We start from the raw sequence: 20,243 nt of genomic DNA, 5'->3' as shown, positions 1-20,243 counted from the left end.
TATCACGTCTTTTTTTTTTTTTTACCAAGACTGAAATGGCGGCAGCGGCAGCTGGTCGGAAGACCAGCCGCCACTGCCGCCCGGAAGATCTGCCCCAGGTAAGTCTCGTCCTGGGGGGGATCCGCGGGGGGTCGGGGGGTGGCAGGCCATCCCGCCACAGATTTCGGGGGGCTGAATGAACTGGCATTCAGCCTCACTGAGATCCGTGGCAAAATTCTCTGCCATCCCTAAGAAAAACACTGAAGCAAAGACCAGCCACGCATGGACTGGTAGGTGAGGAGGGGCTTGGCGGAAGGCTTTGTTTCCAGGCTGGGAGTTTGAGGTACTGAAAGGAGGCCTATCAGCAGGGGAAATAAGGTATACCTTGGCCCAAAGGAGCGGATGGATTTTGAACCATAAAGGCCAGGACATGGTTACTGGGATGAAGTGACCAGTGTATCCAACTCTGTAACCTGGTGCAATAAAGCTGACAAAGTGAGATAGCCCTCCGACGTGGAGTTGCTCCCCTCCTCCACCTGAATCCCCTGAAGGAACAGGCCCCAACAAAGATTGCCCACCTATGCATGCCATTAGTCCTGGAATAAAAGCCCCCATTCTTGCAGCCTTTCCTCCTTGGGGCTAATACCAGGTGCAGCAGAGGGGCAATTATTGCTGGGATCATAGCAGGAGAGGAATGGTTTAAACCTCCTCCCGGTACACACTGCAGTCCCGATGAAAATCACCCCTCCTGTGCTGGCTTTTTTGTTTTTTAATAGACATGGTTTCTAATGATGCATTGACTGTTGCATGTAGTTTCTTCCTGAGAGAAGGGAGAATGCCTCCTTTAATATGATGCTTGCCACCTGCAGTTTTAAGAGCACTTAGGGATGTTAGAGAATTCCGCCACGGACTCCAGTGAGGCCGGATTCTAAAGAGCCCGTCGCGGAATGGGCCAATCCCCCCTGCCACCCCGCAAAATCCCCCCGGGACGGAGCCTACCTAGCAGCGGTGGCGGCTCCGCTGGTGGCTCCGGTGGTGACGGCGGCTCCGGGTCGTCTTCCGGCTGCTGCTGGGCTGCAGCCACAAATGGCTGCCGCTATGCCGGCCGCCATTTGCGTCCCTGCCAAGCTGTGATAGGCTATGTAAGTATCTACATAGCCTATCACAACTAACGCAGGGATGCCATTTGCATCCCTGTCTTTTGGCATGATAGGCTACGTATATATTTATGTAGCCTATCACGGCAAAAGGCAGGGACGCAAATGGCGTAGTGGCCACCATTTGCATTCCTGCCTTTTGCCGTGATAGGTTACATAAATATATATGTAGCCAAGGCTATGGCAGGGACGCAAATGGTGGCCGCTATGTAGGGATGGCGGAGAATTTCTCCCCGAATCTTCGGGAGGCCGTGCGCCGAGGCATTTGGCCCCCCGAAAGTGTTGGGGAAATTCTCCGCTGGCCTCCCGCCCCCCCCCCGGGATGGGACTTACCTTCAGCGAATGTCCCTCTCGGCAGTGGGTCCCGGCGGCGGTTCGGCAACGTTTCGTGGGGGGCGGGGGCGGCGGCCAGTCCCCCGACTGGCTGCCGCTCCCACCATTACAAAATAAAGAAAGTAAGTAAAAAAAACCCCAAACATACCCGTGATAGGCTACGTGATGATTTACATAGCCTATCACGGCTAGATTTCCAAAGTCAGCTGTGATAGGCTACGTAAATCATCACGTAGCCTATCACGGGTGACTTTGGGGGGGGGAAAGCGCGTACGCAAATGGTGGCGGCCCATGGGCGCCGTCATTTGCGTTCCTTATTTTGGCACGTCTAGTCTACGTAAAGATTTATGTAGACTACGGCGAAAATAAGGGAACGCTATTTGCGTACATGCTTTCCCCCCCCCAAAGTCACCCATGATAGGCTACGTGATGATTAACGTAGCCTATCACGGCTGACTTTGGAAATCTAGCCGTGATAGGCTACGTTAATCGTTACGTAGCCTATCACGGTTTTTTTTTTTTCCACTTTTTGTTTCTCGGCCGGGGATACGGGGCGCTTCTCCCCGGCCTGAATTTCGGCTGGGCGAGGCGGGGCGCCTCCCCCCCCGGCCTGAATTTTGGCCGGGCGAGGCGGGATGCCTCCCCCCCCTCGCCTGAACTTCGGCGGGAGAAGCGAAGCGCCTCCCCCCCACCGCGAAGCCAAGCTGCGAAAAGGCAAGTGCCTTTCGTACATCCCTACCGCTATGGCCTCAGCCCAGCAGAGGTCCAGCTGTGGGCAGCCCCAGCCAGTGGCTCTGCGGAGTCGCCATGGAGTGGAGCCGGCTGCAGAGGATTCCGGGGGGGGGGACGGAGCACCTCCCCCCCTCACCGTGGATGGCCCCAGCAGAACACGGTGTTTCGTACACCCCTAAAAACACTTGCATTTAGGGATGTATGGATGGTGTAAAATCCATTCCGTCCGTGTTTCACTGATTGACAGATGCCTTTTGCTCCACTGTCCACCCGTTGATTGAACCAGATTTTGTGTTTCCGAATTTGCGCAAACGTGCATTTGTGATGCACAATTTCCCACCAAATGTTCATTTTCATGCTTTAGCCTATAGGGGAAATGCACAGTTTTGGCTTTTTTTTTAATTGCTTATTTTTCAATGACAACATTTGGGAATGTTAGAAAACCGGTCCACAAGTCTGCAGAATTCACCTGACAAAAGGGGAGCTGGTTCACTGCAGAAACTGTGGGTTGGATTTATGAAAATCTGAACTCATTTGGTTCCGTTGTGGATTTCTCCGATATCCTTACTTGCATCACACACACACACACACACACACACCTGATTAATTGGGGACATGTTTTTAACCAATTTCAAGGGGTTTTAATAAATTAATCTACTTTTTAATCAGCCCTAGGGCAATTATGTTCCCACCCCCACCCAAATGTATCTTGAACCAAATTAATGAATACCCTGTTGGCTTTTATAGCATAGGAATCGGGTTTATTCCAAGTCATTCCATTGATAAACTAGTCCTGTATTGCTTACACTGACAAGTAACAGCTCTCCAGGGTTTTAGACTAATTCGCTGCTCTACCTGGAGATGCCGGGCATTGAACCTGGGAAATTCTGCATGCTAATTATGGGCTCTGTCACTGAGCTACAGCCTCTCCCCTTCGAAGGAGAAGCCATGATAGAATCAATGTATACAGCCAGGTGGTGAAGGGCCTTTAACAAGATGTTAATGAATGGGATGAGACTCAAAAAGGATAGCTGGGATGAGAAAAGGAGTTCTCCAAGTACGTCCTGGTTTCCCACTGGAATGCTGGTGTCTATGATGACACTGCCTTGCAAAAACCAAATTTCAGTGTTTATCCACACTGGAATATTTCCTACATTTACCCCTTCCTTCTGTAGAAACTAAAGGGGCACTTTGTTTCATCAGCGGAGCTCTTAATATACCTCTCCTGTTGCAACTGTGACTTCCTCAGCTGGTCTGGGAAACAGAGAGTGAAGGGAATCCATCCGAAACCCTCCAATTAACTTGAACAAAACTGGATCTTGAAAGCGAGACAAGGGAAACCTGTTTGGTCATTGTTTATTCTGATCATAAAGTCAGAGTCTCCTCCATTCAGAATTTTCCAGTGAAGAATATAACACAGCCATATTTGAGACCCCTCCACAAACACCCCCCCACACCCCAAACAGCAGGAAACTTTGCAAGATATCTGTTGCTTTGAAACAGTGGTACAGTTAGGTAACTTTAGACTCTAGACTTAAGGTGCAATCCTTTGCATGGTTAGCCGGAAAAAGTCCTACGACTCCCAGCATTCCCCAGCCAGCATAGCTTTGTAGGACTTTTTCTGGCCGGGGAATGCTGGGAGTAGGTCGCTGGGGAATGCTGGGAGTTTCTAGGACTTTGTTTCTGGCTAAACATGCATAGGATTGTGCCCTTAGGGACCAATCCTACGGCCACTAGACACTGTCTAGAGGGCCATAGGATATGCTCTATTCCGGAAACTGACCTTGGAGCCTGTGCTCCGAAGTCGGGTCCCAGAAAACCAACCTCCCCCTATGTCCACGCTGCCTCGGAGGCAGCGTGGAGAAGCCCCATCCTCTGCGCTCGGAAGACGAGTGCAGAGTGACTGGAAAGGGGGCATTCTGGGGTGGGGAGGGGGGCAGGGGGGCGTTCTGGGGCAGGGAGAGCAGAGCTGGATGTAAGACACATTCTATGTGTCGTATGGCAGCTTCCTCCCCCGGTCGGCCCCCCAGCCACTAGATAGCTGAAAACAGCTGTCTAGCGAAAAAGAGCAAGACAGGAGAGGCGCAGAGGGAACGATCCCCCCGTGCCTCTCCTGCCTTGCTTAGGATAGGCTACCACTGCCGAGGTCAGAGGCAGCCGCCTATCTACTTAGGATTGCGCCCTAGATGTCTTATGTGGCCCCCACCGAGACTGAATGGTCATACAGGGCAGGTCCTCTTTAGATGATATTGTGTTACTTAAGAGGTGGTATAAGCCAACCCTGCTGTCTTTGGGAGGCCTCCATCTCATTCTGATGAGCAGGCCCTGGACACCTCCTCCAAAGTTCTACCCTGAGTGCGCCACTGAATTCAAAGCAAAATAAAACCAAAAGAACCCTACAGGATACAAAGTGCAGAAACCATCTCACTCCAGGTCTTCCATAAATTGTCACTAGCAACTTTCAACAAAACAAAATGAAACCTGTAAACAGCACTGTCTGAGGTAAACAGCTTTGCTTCTTCTTCTTTTTAAAATCTTCCCTACTGTGCAATTTTTCCCCATTCCTCTTATATCTATTGTGGGTGACCAAATTTCCAGCTTTTCAGGTGCACTTATAAAGCCTTGCTCCAGGAAATTGTGTGGGATCTCCACGGGCTGGCAAGTCCTCAGTCACTGTTTCCTCGGATCGTCTTCTACTGTTAGCACAGGAGGAGAGTTGCTCAAAAAGGAGGAAGGAATTTTCTGATGTGAGTTTTTTTTCCCCCTCTCTCTGCGATGACTTTTAGGGCCTGTCAAAGGAAACGGGTGGGAAGGATGGTTTATTTTGCCTGTCTATTACCGCAGCCAGATAAATCCACAGATTGATCCTCCTGTTCTTTCTACAGCTGAACAAACATGCGTGAAAAACTTGAAATTCAGGATATTTCTCATTTTCATCCTTTAAAGCCAGAACAAATAAATAGGAATGGTTTGCAGCACAATCCTATGCATGCCTACTCAGAAGTAAGCCCCACTGAGTTCAGTGGGACTTACCCCAAAGAATGTGCATGTAGGATTATGCCACATCATTTTGCAACTTTTACTTTTTCATCCTGATTCACACTTCCCAGGTAAATATATGGATGAGAATGTAGTTAGTAGGGCTGTGCACCTCTTTGGCCCGAGGCCCGAAGCCTGAGTTGAAGTGGGTTGCTTCGGGTCACTTTGAGCCCCTTTTGAAGTGAAGCGGAGGGGCACAAAGCAACCTGGAGCGAGTCGGGGGCACCAGCCACGCCAGTGCCTCCAGGCCCTTACCTGAGAGCTGCCCATCACCACCATCACCACCTCCATTGCCACTGCCATCATCGCTGCTTTCGCTCCGGAGGCCTGGATGTGCACCGGCAATTATCGCAGGGAGTCGCCATTTTAAAAATAGCAACTTCCTGGAATTTCCAGGAAGATGCCATTTTAAAAATGGTGACTCCCTCCGATAAGAGCCGGGGTGTGTCCAGGCCTCAGGAGCTGGCGGCATTGTCAGGATTCCTTTAGCACCCACTTTATTTCACCGCCGAAGAAAAGCACAGATGAGAGGCTTCAGCCTGCAGCTTTAATCCAGTCCTTCACAGGGTCGTACAGATGCAAATTCTCAGAGACTCTCCGCCTACAAAGGAATGCCTTCAGGGGATTCAAAAGGAAGTTACGAGAGTTGCCCGCCATTTGAAGAGGGAGGCGGTCTCACTAGCCTAACTTAAGGGAGGGGAGGTCCCTCTTTTTTGTGAGGCTTCTGAGTGCAGCTTCTCACACAAGGCCAATCAGGTAGACTGTCTTAAGTTCCACCCCAGCCTTCTCTCTCTTGGCTCTGTGCCTGCGTCTGGCATCTATTAGGTCATACTCCCCAGACCCTTCCTCCTCCTGTTTGCTGCCTCTCACAGAGTGTGTGTGTGTGAAGAGGGACCCTCCTCCTCAGCCAGCTGGACGTTTGTAACCTGGGAAGCTGGCCTACTCATATCTGGACTAGCCTGGGAAAACACCTCCCCCATGTCTGGTGATTCTCCTTCGTAACCTGAACTGCTATCCCACTCCCTGTGCTCAGAAACACCCCTGACAGGTGGTGATGACAGCAGTGGTGGAGGCTGTGGTGGAGAAGAAGACGGTGGGGGCAGAGGAGGCGGCAGTGGAGGAGGAGAAGGCAGCAGTGATGAAGGGGGTGGAGACAGAGGAAGAGGCAGCAGCAAGGTAAGGAGCTGGGGGTTTGCACAGGGGCGTTAGGCCCCCCCCCCCCGAAGCGGGATTCGGCCTTCTGAATCTAGCTTCAGGTTTGGGGCCGAGTCAAGTCAGGGCCCCCCGAATCAGCCCGAGCCGAATCGGGCCCGCCTCTAAAGCCACAAAGCACCTTCCGAGTCAGATCAGAGTGTGCGTGCACAGCCCTAGTAGCTAGCCTTTGGCTTTCGCACTTCTCCAAATTTTGTGATATAGCTCTCACTCAAAAACTACCCAAAGAGGTATAATAATGCACATTTTGGGAGGTAAACCTTCGTACAAAAATGATGTGTGTTTGAGGGGTAAGATGTGTACAAAAATGTGTATTTTTATGCATTTTTTTTTAAAAAAATCGAAGACTAGTGTAGAAGTAGGATGGAACAAATGAATGAATCAACAGATGTGAATCTGACATGGATTCATTCTTAGTATGTCTTTACATGCATCCTGAAATAAGTGGGGCTTATTTCTGAGAGAAGCTGTATAGGCCCAGGCTATATAGAAGAGGCAGGAATGGCAGACTAGTCCTATTTGGGGGTGGAGCTCAGCGAGTTCCCACCAGCTCGACCCCCTGGACACCAGTCTGCAGACCACCAAGCTGGCCCGACTTGGCACATGCTGAGTTGGCAAACTGGCAGTTTCCCAGCTCCTCTTTTCGCCACAGGGCTGCTATTCTGCACAAAAATTGCAGGTGTGCTACTTACATAAATCACAATTTGAGCAAAATGGCAGCTGTAAATAGTGCCATTTATGCAAAATTACAGGCAGAAATTATTTATTTATTTATTTATTTATTTCTATAGCCGAAGCTCTCTGGGCGGTTCACAAGAAATGGTCTAATGAGACCAGTTAAGGCTGTAATTTTGCATAAATGGTGCTATTTACAGCCGCCATTTTGCACAAATCGCAATTTACTTAAGTAGCATGCCTGTGATTTTTACGCAAAGTGGCGGCTCGCGGGAAGAAGAGGTGTCATGAGCTCTCACTGGGCACCTCTGGACCATCCGGCAGCTCACCCCACATGCCAAACAGGGTCGGCCGGCCAGCAGGCATCCGGCGAGTGGCGTGCTGGGCAGGCGTGGGTGAGTTCGCCCATCCCTAAGAAGAGGATTTGATAGAACTGAGAGGGTGCGCCTGTCTCCTGTGTCATCCTAATACCTCCCTGGGAAAGTACTTACGAGTACCTGCCCGACATCTTCTTCACAACCGTCAGGACGATCGCAGTAGCAATTCCTATAGCAATGATGATGCCAATGATAATACCGACCAATGCAGCCGTTTCCATACCATCTGAAGGGGAAAAGCAGGGAGCCCAGTTATTTGTTTTCTCATATAGCACATTTGCAATGCAACCCTATCCATGATCACTCAGAAGTAAGCACCATTTCACTCAATAGGACTTATTTCCAGGTAAATGTGCATAGGACTCCAGACTTAAAGAATATATTTAAGGGCATATTTTAAACTGGGCATTAACCATGAGAACATAAGAAGAACTATGCTGGATCAGACCAAATGCCTATCAAGCCCAGCATTCTGTTCTCAAAACGCTGGTGGGGGAATTCTGGGAGCTGTAGTCCAAGACATCTGGAGGGCACCAGGTTGGGGAGGACTAGGCTACCTTGTTTCATGCTCAACAGCTGTTCTGCAATGGTTACCCACCACACAAACCCTCCTCAACACCATTTTGGCTTTGGGCCTGGATTGGGCCAGTGTCAAGTTAAAACAAATGAACCTGTTACTGCAACATCTAGTTCAGTCAGCCTTTAATCTAAGGATGATCAGCTTTTGGTTGCCCCCTGATCAGCCTTTAATCTAAGGATTATCAGCTTTTTGATCAGCTTTTTGATCAGCCTTTTTTGATGATCATCTAAGGACGATCAGCCTTTAATCTAAGGATGATCAGCTTTTGGTTGCCCCCTGATCAGCCTTTAATCTAAGGATTATCAGCTTTTTGATCAGCTTTTTTTGATGGTTATCTAAGGATGATCAGCTTTTGGTTGCCCCATATGTCACTGCAGTTAAGCATGCAGGTCCTGCTCCAGCTATAGCCCCTAAAGACCAAATTCAGGTCTGGTATTGGCACACATCACGGTGGGGCAAGGGCTAGCTATTGCTGGAACTGTTTTGGAGGTCTGGTGCTGAGTGGTGAAGCACAGGGAGGGAATGTGTGAATCGTCAAAACTTGAGCTCACTGAAGTTCTCTGAATTCCATCTCAAAGCTTGGTCTGACTCAAATCTGAATCAGTTTGCGAGCTTTGGTTCCCCCCCCCCACTTTTCACATGAAAATCCATGTGTATTTTTGTGCATATTTTTCCAAATGTACACATCAATTGTCTGTGTCTTTGTGACGCCCACATTCTTCTCCCATTGATGAAAGCATATTTGTGCACATTTTTTCAAAGGCATGCATTTTTTTCCATGTGCATTTTTCAAACGTACGCATGCTGCCAAATACATCTTGGGCGGTCTGCAAATTGCACTGCGTGCTCAGAAATGTACGGACTTAGACCTCAGATTCCGTGCGAGTCTGTGTTCAGTCCGGAAACTGTAAAATGGGTAATTCCTGATCAAAAACAAACTGGAACAAATGTCTCATTCATCCCTAGCACAGAGCCAGGTGAGGCTGGGATTGCCTTCTGCTTTCCCTCAAATGCTTCTGGATTGTCATGCCCAGCATAGCATCTCGGAGGAGGTCTGGAGGGAAAGAGCAGCTGAGGAAAAAGAGAGGGTGCGTGTAGCTAGAGCTGTGCGCAAAGGGCCCCTTTCTCCACCTGACTTGTGGGCAGATAAATTTGGGAGACAATTTCACCGAATTTCTCCAAGGGGAGGAGAAATCCTCAACTGTTTCTCTATGTACGGCTCCGCATTGGCAGGGCTTCTAGCTCAGCTTCTTTCTTTTTTCCTGAGGGTTTTGGGGGTCTTCATGCTGCAACAGCATCAACTGTCTTGGCAGGCCAGCCCTCAGTTTTCATCCATCACAAAGCAGGTGGGGGCAGTATGGTGTCCAGCTCCAGGGATGAGCAGAGCTAGCGTCTACCAAAATCTGTCCTCCAATTTTCTCCCCCCATGAAAGAGGCTTCCATTGTTCTGCCTCATTCAGGATGTTTTATAATGTATTTTCGTTGTGTTTTTGAGCTTACCTAATCATATCTAGCCTCCCAGGCTGCCTGCACGTCCTGATCTGAAAAAAAGCCCTGTGGGAGGAATTACCTCATGGTGCCTTAAACTGGGCTTTCATTGAAGTGTGGGAAGCTGAGGAGGCTCCAGGTGGCCTGGGAGATCACATCTGATCTGAAAACACCCTGTGGGAGGAATTACCTCATGGCACCTTAAACTGGGCTTTCATTGAAGTGTGGGAAGCTGAGGAGGCTCCAGGTGGCCTGGGAGATCACATCTGATCTGAAAACACCCTGTGGGAGGAATTACCTCATGGCGCCTTAAACTGGGCTTTCATTGAAGTGTGGGAAGCTGAGGAGGCTCCAGGCTGCCAGAGAGATGACTATACAATGAAAACCCTTGTGAGGACCCTTGTGCTCACTCCTCGTCCATCTCCTAAGTAAGGTAGGCCCAAGAAACCCAAACCCAGCCCAAGAGAATTTCTCTGAAATTTCTCCACCATTGACTGTCTTTTTGAAGGCAATTTCTCTTCTATCAGGTGGAATGACAACGGTCGAAAAAAAGTGGGAGAAATTTTCAGCACAGCACTAGTTTTAGCCGCTACCCATTCTGGCACTTCCTTACTCAGGTCCCAATCTTAACAGAAGGGGGAAAGGGGGACCTGGGACCTCAGCATCCCCACTCCTTCCTCCCTGCCATGTAGTAAGCTCATGGAGAGGGGCTGCAGCAGGGGCGGGGGCAGAGAGAAAATGAGATTCGATGCTGCCCCCAGAAGCAAATGATCCCTTCGGAATGTATTTTAACAACAACCAAAGGATCGCAAAAAACTGAATGGCTTCCCTCCAGCTGGCCACCAGATGCAGGTTTTAGGGCGCAATCCTTTGGGGATAGGCACGGGCTCCAAACGTGGAGGCAACCACCTATCCAATGCAGGGCAGGAGGAGCACAGAGATAATCGTTCCCTCCACTCTTCTCCTGCCCTGCATTTGTAGCTAGACAGCCGAAATCTAGGATTCCGGCTGTCTACGACAATCTAGGACAGCTGAAAACGCAGGAAGGCAGAGTGGGGGAGGAGGCTGCCAGATGACTCATAGCTTGTGCCGTACCGGCATTTCTACCTTCCCTGCCCCAGAAGGCCCTGTTTTGGCCACTCCACGCTCCTCTTCCGAGTGCAGAGTGTGGCGCTGTGAGGCAGCACGGAAGCGGGGGGGAAGATCGGTTCTCCAGGAATCGACCTCGGAGCACGGGCTCCGAGGTCGGTTCCCAGAAAACCACATATCCTATGCCCATCTAGCTGCTGACTAGTGGCCATAGGATTGCTCCTTCCCTCAATAATCAAAGTACCAAGTCACTTGGGACTGCCAGCAGTGGTGAACATTTAAAAAGGAAACAGGAGCACACTCGTTTGCACACAAGGGCATTTGCTCTTTTATCCTATATAGAACACACAAGCAGAAACCGGAAATAGGGGAAGATAGGAAAGCTACAATATGCTCAGAGACAATGCCAAGATTTATATTTCCTGGCTTGGAAGTATGAGTGGGTGTGCAATATTCACTTATGGCCTCCAAATTCTTTTCTAGCATGTGTTTTAATCTAAGCATTTTCCTTTATCTCTTCCCTAGTCCCTTTTGGGGGTGGGGTGCCAGAAATGGATTCACATCTAGGGAATACCTTGGCTTATTCTGAGCCAATTCAGGTCCTTGAGGGCTCACTGATTCCTGATTTTGTTAGTAGATGCTTCTTCTTTTTTTTAAAAAAAACATATGTTTACAGTTTTAGCTGTTTCCTGAATTATTTTGTCAAAGAGGCAAGTGAATGATCTGCAGTAACAAAAACCAGCCAGGTCCATCCATATACAAACAAACAAAGAAACAACATCAGTATAGGTAGATGAGCAGGAGATGGTCAGTTGTTTCATGATTGATGTAGCACCTTATCTAAGTCACTTCATTCCTGAAGAATGTGGAAGGAAGGAATGTGTTTGGCAGAAATATGTGGAACAACCTCCCATTGCCATGCACGTAATTCAGAACATGCTGTCCTAAAGCAAGTTAACAAGAAACCCCAGGCCTCGAAGGAAAACACAGGAGAAGTCTGTGGGTTTACCCACATTTTACACAAAAACCACATGAGGACAGTTTCCATGTTTCAGTACAAAACCATCAGTGAGTTTCTCTTTAGCTGACTTCGAATCAAGGTGTCGTGAGCTATGGAGTGGTTGTGATGGGATGTGAATGTTCCCCTCTACTCAGCACTGGTTAGGCCTCATCTGGAGTACTATGTCCAGTTCTGGGCACCACACTTTAAGAAGGATGCAGACAAGCTGGAGAGGGTTCAGAGGAAGGCAACGAAGATGATCAGGGGACTGGAAACAAAGCCCTGTGAGGAGAGACGGAAAGAACTGGGCATGTTTGGCCTTGAGAAGAGAAGACTGAGGGGAGATAGGATAGCGCTCTTCAAGTACCTGAAAGGCTGTCCCAGAGAGGAAGGCCGGGATCTTTTCTCAACCATCCCAGATGCAGGACACAGAATACTGGGCTCAAGTGACAGGAAGCCAGATTCTGGCTGAACATCAGGGAAAACGTCCTGACTGTTAGAGCAAGACGACAATGGAACCCATTCCCTAGGGAGGCAGTGGGCTCTCCCACACCAGAGGCATTCAGGATGAAGCTGGACAGCCATCTGTCAGGGATGCTCTGACTAGGGATGTACGAAAATTGCACCACGGATCTCGGGGAGGCCGAATGCCAGCGCATTCGGCCCCCCGAAATTGCTGGCGGAACGGCCTGCCCCCCCCCCCCGGGATGAGACTTACCTTCGGCGGATCTTCCTGGCGGCGGCGGCTCCGGCGGTGGTTCGGCAGCGGCGGCTGCAGCGGCTGGTCTTCTGACCAGTTGCCACCGCCGCCATTTCCAGTTAAAAAAAAACACGTGATAGGCTATGTAAAGATTTACGTAGCCTATCACAGCTAGGTTTTTTTTAAAAAACATGATAGGCTACATAAATGTTTACGTAGCCTATCAGGGCTGACTTTAAAAAAACAAACAAAACACGTGCGTATGCAAATGGCGGCGGCCGTGGCCGCCGCCATTTGCGTACACACGTTTTTTTGTTTTTTTTTAAAGTCAGCCCTGATAGGCTGCGTAAACATTTATGTAGCCTATCACGGCTGACTGCAGGGATGCAAACAGCGGTGGCTACGGCCGCCACCATTTGCGTCCCTGCTAGCCAGCGGCCGGATGTCCGGCTGCTGGTGGAGCCGGCCGGCGGTTCCGCAGAATCCCTGCGGAGCACAGCCGGCTGGCCAGGATTCCGGGGGAGGGAGGGACAGAGTGCCTCCCCCCTGGCGAGGATTCCGGGGGGAGGGACGGAACGCCTCCCCCCCCATCAACATAATCCGCGAAAGGTAAGTGACTTTTGTACATCCCTAGCTCTGACTTGGATTCCTGCACCGAGCAGGGGGGTTGGACTCGATGGTCTTATAGAACCCTTCCAACCCTACTATTCTATGATTCAGTGATTCTATGATTCTGTGAAACCAGGGTGCTCCACCTAATTTGGAAATTTGATGCTAACATTTCACACCACATTCATTATTAGCACTTGTGGTAGATGTGGGTATGATGGATTGAACTTTCAGAGCTAAACTACATGGGGGAGATCTGTGGTCAGATATCCTGATGTCTTTTTTTAGTCTTACAAACTAGGGATGTTGGAGAATTCTGTTTGGGGGGTGGAGTTTGGTGCATTTTCCTAGCTTTGCCTCCCCCCCCCCACTTTGATTAGGTTTCTGCTGCAGCATGCAACTCGATTTGCAGCAAACTGGGCCACTTCACGGATTTTCTAGGAGTTTTTTTTTGGGGGGGGGGGAGGTTCTGCAATTTGCACAGATTTCTGAGCAATTTGCACAAATTGCTCAGAAAATTGTGCAAATCGCAGACCCTTCCCTGCACCCAAATATGGAAAACATTCCTGGAGTTCAGCTGCAACTTGGCTTGCAGACACAAAGAATGTCACACACACCGCAAAACTCTGTCGAGCCAAAAAAGAACCAGATTTCTCAACAACAGACATCCCTATTACAAACAGACAGACAGGAGGGGATGATTTGGATCATGACCACAATGCTGGGGCAAGGGGGTGGATTCAGAGCTTGCCCCTTGCACCATTTCCTTGTTTCAAATCTCTCCCTCCAAAACCTATTAGCAACAGAAGGCGAGGTGGAAAGACAGGTACAAGAGCAGTACCTGTCTTTCCCCTTCACTCGAGCTTTTAGGGATGGGATTTCCTTCAATGAAACAGTACAAGTGAGGAGGAGTAACCCAACTGCCTGATCCAAATGTCTCCTCTCCCATCCTGCTGCTTTTGGGGGCTAAAAAGAAGATACTGGGAGGCAAGGCACAGGTCTCATCACTATGTCTAGTTTGTCCCTCCAAACTAGCATCATGGTAGACACACTACGCCAGACAGACGAAACAATAAAACAGAGGTCTTCATAGAATCACATAATCATAGAGTTGGAGGGGACCTTGTGGGACATCTGGTCTAACCTCTTGCTCAATGCAGGAAACCCAGCACTGGGGCATCCCCAACTGAGGAGAGACTGAAAGAACTGGGCATGTTTAGCCTTGAGAAGAGGAGACCGAGGAGAGATAGGATAGTGCTCTTCAAGGACTTGAAAGGTTGTCACAGAGAGGAAGGCCAGGATCTCTTCTGGATCATCCCAGAGCGCAGGACATGGAATAATGGGCTCAAGTGACAGGAAGCCAGATTCTGGATGAACATCAGGAAAAAAGTCTTGACTGTTAGAGCAATATGACAATGGAACCAATTCCCTAGGGAGGTGGTGGGCTCTCCCACGCTGGAGGCATTCGAGACGAGGCTGGACAGCCACCTGTCAGGGATGCTTTGACCTGGATTCCTGCACTGAGCTGGGGGTTGGACTCGATGGTCTTATAGGCCCCTTCCAACCCTTCTGTTCTATGATTCTATGATGGCTGAAGACCTCCGGCCAAGGTGAACCCATCACCCACCGCTCTAGGCAATTGGTTCCTTGATCGAACCATTCTTACTGTCAAGACATTTCCCCTAATGTTCATTGGAATCTACGCTCCTGTAACTTAATCCCATTCTTCTTTTATATGACAGCCCCTCAGGTATTTGAACGGTGCTATCATGCCCCCGCCCCCCCGTCTTTCTCTTCTTCGTGGTTAGGACAATGGAAGAGGAGGAGGAGGTGGGATTGATATGAATTTGACCTAAAAAGGAAATATGGAGGATCTAGATGAGGTGAAACATTTCTAGTAATTTCCAATGAGATTGGAAACTTTTAAGAAGATCAGTGGCTTCTCCATGCCATGTTTTACGTCCTTTTGTTTTGTTGGCTTGTATTTTTATTTTATGTTGTTGTTGTTGTTGTTCAGTTGTTTAGTCATGTCTGACTCCTCGTGACCCCATGGACCAGAGCATGCCAGGCCTTCCTGTCCTGCGCTCTCTCCCGGAGCATGCTCAAGTCCATATTCATTGCATCAGTGATGCTATCTAGCCATCTCATCCTCTGCCGTCCCCTTTTCCTTTTGCCTTCAGTCTTTCCCAGCATCAGGGTCTTTTCCAGAGAGTTTTCTCTTCGCATTAGGTGGCCAAAATATTTGAGCTTCAGCTTCAGTGTCTGTCCTTCCCATGAGCAGTCAGGGTTGATTTCCTTTAGGATGGACTGATTTGATCTCCTTGCAGTCCAGGGGACTCGTAAGAGTCTTCTCCAGCACCACTGTAGTTTTAAACTTCTAAACTTTGATATTGTATCTTGTGTTGCATTTTATGGCTTTAATTGTTGTGGTTCCTCTTGAGAAGTCATGGCTGATTATTGAGTGCCATGACACAGAGGGCTTTGGCTATTGGGTTGTATAGAAATGTAATGAATACATAAATAAATGCATAAATAAATTTCACAGAAGGCTTTATATATTTTCTAGACAGTTGAGAAAGTGCTCCAATTTGGGATTCGACATGTGTTTTGGTTTAGACTTCCTCCATAGGGGAAAATCAGGTCTGTTGTGTTCATGTTTTCAACAGCACCCAGAGAGCTCCTGCTATTGGGTGGTATAGAAATGAAATGAATGAATGAATGAATAAACACCACCAAGTCTTTTCCCTGGCATAGGCACTGTCAGGATTGATTCTGAGCATATGGAGATAGTTCGCAGTTCAGATTCAGAAGGGGAACAGCCAGAACCGGGGGAGGCATCTTCCTCAGCTAGTTCAGATATGGATAGGCGTGCTTCTCAGGAGGCTAGCACCCAGATGGCTGGGCCTGAAGCCCCCCATCCTCCACGAGAATCCAGGAGGAGGAGAGCGTGGGGCGTGACCTGAGGGATGCTAGACTGCGGCGCAGAGTGAAGTGGGGAAAGTTAGAGGCTGAGCTCAGACGGTCGACCCTGTTGGCGATGCATGAGGGTCGACGTAGGGGAGCATCACTGAAAGGGAGGGGTTTCCCTCCCTACATTATTCTAGCCAGCAAGTCCCTGTTCAGACTGCTGGCAACATCATAGCTCCCATTTGGATCCCCTGCCATTATTCCTTTGTAGCCTGGGAGTCTTCAGGGATTAGCATCTGTAATGAACCTGTTGGTAGCGAATTAAAGACGTGAGACTGAAGACTCTCTTCTTGTGTGTATGCAGGAGGAAGGTGGGGGCCAAGGGAACGTGACAGGCACCAGCGGAAGAGCCATCATGGTATTTTTATATCCTTTGGTGTGGTAGTCATTAACTTGCAAGCCATGCGATGTCATGGCACTAAATAGTCAGCAATGACTCCTCAAGAGGAACCACAATTTGGCTACCTCCCAATGAATGTAAAAAAGGGTCCTGCTTTATTGGGAAATAGGATGTGATACCACCCAGCTCCTGCTATACAAGAGGACAGAGGCTCATTAGCATGCCTACAGGTTCAACTAAGGATTAAGGTAACCTAAGAAAGCAACTTAATCACTAGGTGCTGTCCTGTAGATTAAATCCAGACATGCGCCCTATTTGAATAGCATGGATGCCTTTGGCCTCAATTGCCAGGGTTGGAATGGAACCAGGATGAGCCAAGGAGATGACAGAGTGCTTTGGGAGGCTGGCTAGCTAATTTGGGATGTTAACCAATACACTGTATTAGTAATGTAACTGTTAATTTGCAGCTGGCTTGTAAATGAAATCTCTGCTACAGCATCCCTCCAAATCTGACCTACTTTGGCAGGGTATATCGTGAATGAACTGGTGGCAGGTCTTAATTTATTTCTCTTAAAACCCATTAATGTTTTTATACTGTTTTTTCATTAAAAAAATTGCTGAAGTTATAGTGCATATAGAACACTCATAATACGTGCACACACAGAGAGACTGAGAGAGAGAGAGAGAGAGAGAGAGAGAGGGAGAGGGAGAGAGAGAGGGAGAGAGACCATACCATTAGAAATTCCTGGAACAGTTGGATCTGTTGAGTTTTCACCATCATCTCTGGTTGGCAGGATGCTATCTGTGGTCATCAGCTCCTAAAAGGGGAAATGATCTGTTACTGTAGGAAACTGCAGAAGTTGTCAGTGTTTGGGTTGTACATGTTATATATAAATATGGTAAGCCTGATTAATTTTTAAGTATCTCTACTAAACTATACCTAATCCATTGATAATTTACTCATTCACCTGGAGAAATCTCATCAACTGGAGAGCCAGTGTGGTGTAGTGGCAAGAGTGTTGGATCGGGAGCTGGGAGATCCGGGTTCTAGTCCCCACTTGGCCGCGGAAGCTCACTGGGTGACTTTGGGCCAGTCACAGAATCTCAGCACAACCCACCTCACAGGGTTGTTGTTTTGCGGATAAAATGGAGAGGCGGATTATGTACGCTGCCTTGGGTTCCTTAAGGATAAATAAATAGTGACTCTAATAAAAATGTACATCCCAAGACAAAAATAATAGCATGATGTCCACTCAGAAGTGAATCCTACTGAATTCAATGGGATTTACTCCCAGTAAATGTGTATCAATCTAAGAGCCAATAGAATGTCTAAAGAAAACTTTTCTCCAACACAAGGCCTTTATATTTATTATTGGATGGCATGGCATGAATTAACGGATCAAAGATGCAATCCTATACACGTGTACTTGGGAGTAAGTCCCACTGAACTCGGATCACACATTTATCTGAATGTTGCGGTCGTAGATTCATGACAGACAAAAGAAAGCATGCCTTTAGTTGTGGAACTCCCTGCCTCATGATGTGGTGATGGCCACTAGCTTAGATGGGTATTAAAGAGGATTATACAAGTTCATGGTGGATAGGCTTATTAGTTTTCAGCCATGATGGCTTAATGAGACCTCCATATTCAGTGGCAGGGTGCCACTAAATCCAAGTTGCTGAGGGATAACAAGGTGAAGGGCTGTTGGCTTTATGCCCTGTATAGGGGCTTCCCAGAGGCACCTGCCAAGGAGAGAACCTTTGTTACTGGGTGGTATATAAATATTGCATATAAATGACCAAGGAGACATCTGCTTGGCCACTGTTGGCAACAGGAAGGACACTGGACTAGGTGGACCTTTAGGGTAAAATCCAACCTAAGTCCTACTTAGAGGAGGCCCATTGAAATGAATGGAACTTAAATTAGTCATGGCTAAATTAGGTCCTGCTCATTTCAATGGGTCTATTCTATGACATAAGTTGGACTTTATCCTTAGTCTCATCCAGCAGGCTTTTTATGTTCTTAGATGAGTCATTCCATAAACAAAGAAGACCAAAACAGGTTATTATTCAAGTATTCCTCCAACAAAACTAGACTGGGATTAGGTTCACTGAAGTGGCTCTAGACAGAGATATTTCTAGTCGATATAGAAACCATTGACTGGATTTTTCTCTATTTGCAGTCATTCTAAAGGTGTGCTTTTGTTGGTTTCTTTTCATATATTCTGTCACAGTCTTTAATTTTCTATGTATAATTATCGACGTATATGTAATGCCTGCTCTGAAGAGTCAAGAAATGTGAGCTGTACAATTGGGGTGGTGGTGGTGGAATGGGAGAGAGGGTCAAGGAGTCATCCTTGAAAAGGATGTCAAGTTAAGGAAAGACTGTTGGAGCAAGGCAAGAGCGAGAAGAGGGAGAAGAGAGAAGGTGGAAGAAGAGAGACTGAGAAACTAGAGTTAGCATCATCAGTGGAGACTTGCTATAGTTGATTGCCCTGTGTATGGTCACTCACACCATCCAGTAAATGGGCCACAGAATTAATGATGGCTGGGAATTTAGTCTTTGTTATGTTTCGTCTTTGTTATATTTGTTTCGTCTTTGTTATATTTGCTGTTAGCAATCTGTGCCTATGTAGAAAACCTACAATAAAAGGTATTCATAGTACAGGGGCACAACAGTGCCCCTTTAGTTAAGGCGAGTTGCAAAAAAAGAAGATTCCCCATTATTATAAGCCTCAAGATTCAAGCCTCAAGATTCTATTGCTGATAAAAATGACATCTGCTGAAATAACAACTTGGAACTTGGCATCCATGATGTACCTGATGAGGGTTACAATTTCAAACCAATCCTTTTTTTTTTTTTTAAACATGCTAGAGGTGCAGCAATTTAAAAAGTGCTGAAAACTGACACGTTCAGCCCTTTCACTCCAATTTGTGGCATGGCATATCATATATTTCTTTCAAATGTTGGCGAAAACTACCGATGTACTTTATTCTGGCTTGTTAAGGAGGTGTGCCTTTCATTGATTCAGTGAGGTTCTGAGCGGTGGTTCAAATGTTATTAAGCTTTTCCTTCCCCATTAAAGCTTATGGCAGCAACTGCTGGCAAAGTTATTCCATGCACGGTCTGCTGTTGTATATGTCTGTCTGTCTGTCTGTCTGTCTGTCTGTCTGTCTATCTCTATCTATCTATCTATCTATCTATCTATCTATCATCTACCTATCATCTATCTATCTGGATATAAATATAGATATGCACTTGTTCATCAGACTCTGCAGTGACTGTCCTTCAGTTTCTCCTCATCTTTGGTCTCAAAATGGGTCAAAGTATAGTGTGCGGCAGGTGTGTGTCTCAGTACAAGCATTCAGTAATGATGCCTCCTTTGGCATTTTCCTCATTTCTGTATTACTGGTGAGATTTGTCAGGGTAGTTGCCTGCAGAACTGGAGAACGAGGCCTGAAAATGGATGGAGGGTGGTGGGTGGGAGGGAACAAAGATGGGACTCCTTCCTGTGAGGTAATGGGCAGGGGATTTCTAGTTGCCTCTTGGCCTGTAAGGGGACCACAGTAGCTAGAGTCACGTAAGTTAATGAACAGGCCCATAGAGGATGCACTTTGAGGATGGTGCTTACCTGTAAACATCACTTAAAACATCTGTCAGAGAGGTGACTGTGTTCATTTATTGGGGTGGGCAACTTGTGCTCTCCAGATAATGTTAGCTGGCAAATCCCATCAGCCCTAGCCGGCATAGCCAATGGTGAGGAATAATGGGACTTGCAGTCAACATCCAGAGGGCCACAAGTTGCCCACCCCTGCCATAAAGACAAGAACTATGTTCTGGCATGAGCCCACACCAGCTTATCCCAAAATATAAAGTGTTGATGCCCCAGGACTCTCTGTTAAAATAAATCTGGTGTGTGTGTGTGTGTGTGTGTGTGTGTGTGGTGGGTTGCTTCCATGCAGACT

General features: G+C 47.8%; 1 protein-coding gene across 4 annotated transcripts in view; it reads right to left on the bottom strand.

The window, feature by feature from the left end:
• Window positions 1-3,532: 3,532 nt before the first annotated feature.
• Window positions 3,533-20,243, bottom strand: part of PDPN (podoplanin) — a 50,100-nt gene continuing 33,389 nt past the window's right edge. The window contains exons 3-6 of one of the 4 annotated variants that reach the window (XR_014786030.1): window positions 17,011-17,095; window positions 7,625-7,730; window positions 4,630-4,990; window positions 3,549-3,780 (exon numbers count right to left, since the gene is read on the bottom strand). Coding sequence is in view for 3 of the 4 variants with exons in the window: in XM_084822033.1 (XP_084678159.1) it covers window positions 3,759-3,822; window positions 7,619-7,730; window positions 17,011-17,095 (261 nt within the window). In the remaining variant the exon portion in view is untranslated. Of the gene's footprint in view, window positions 4,991-7,618; window positions 7,731-17,010; window positions 17,096-20,243 lie in introns of all 4 variants that reach the window. The other 3 variants (XM_084822035.1, XM_084822036.1, XM_084822033.1) reach the window with 3 other exon arrangements.

This window comes from Heloderma suspectum, chromosome 15 (genome assembly GCF_057233095.1).
Source record: "Heloderma suspectum isolate Gila_16-S chromosome 15, 16-S_ref, whole genome shotgun sequence".
NCBI lineage: Eukaryota > Metazoa > Chordata > Lepidosauria > Squamata > Helodermatidae > Heloderma > Heloderma suspectum.
Note: the sequence above shows the minus strand (reverse complement) of the source record. Positions and strands in the feature narration are given on the sequence as shown.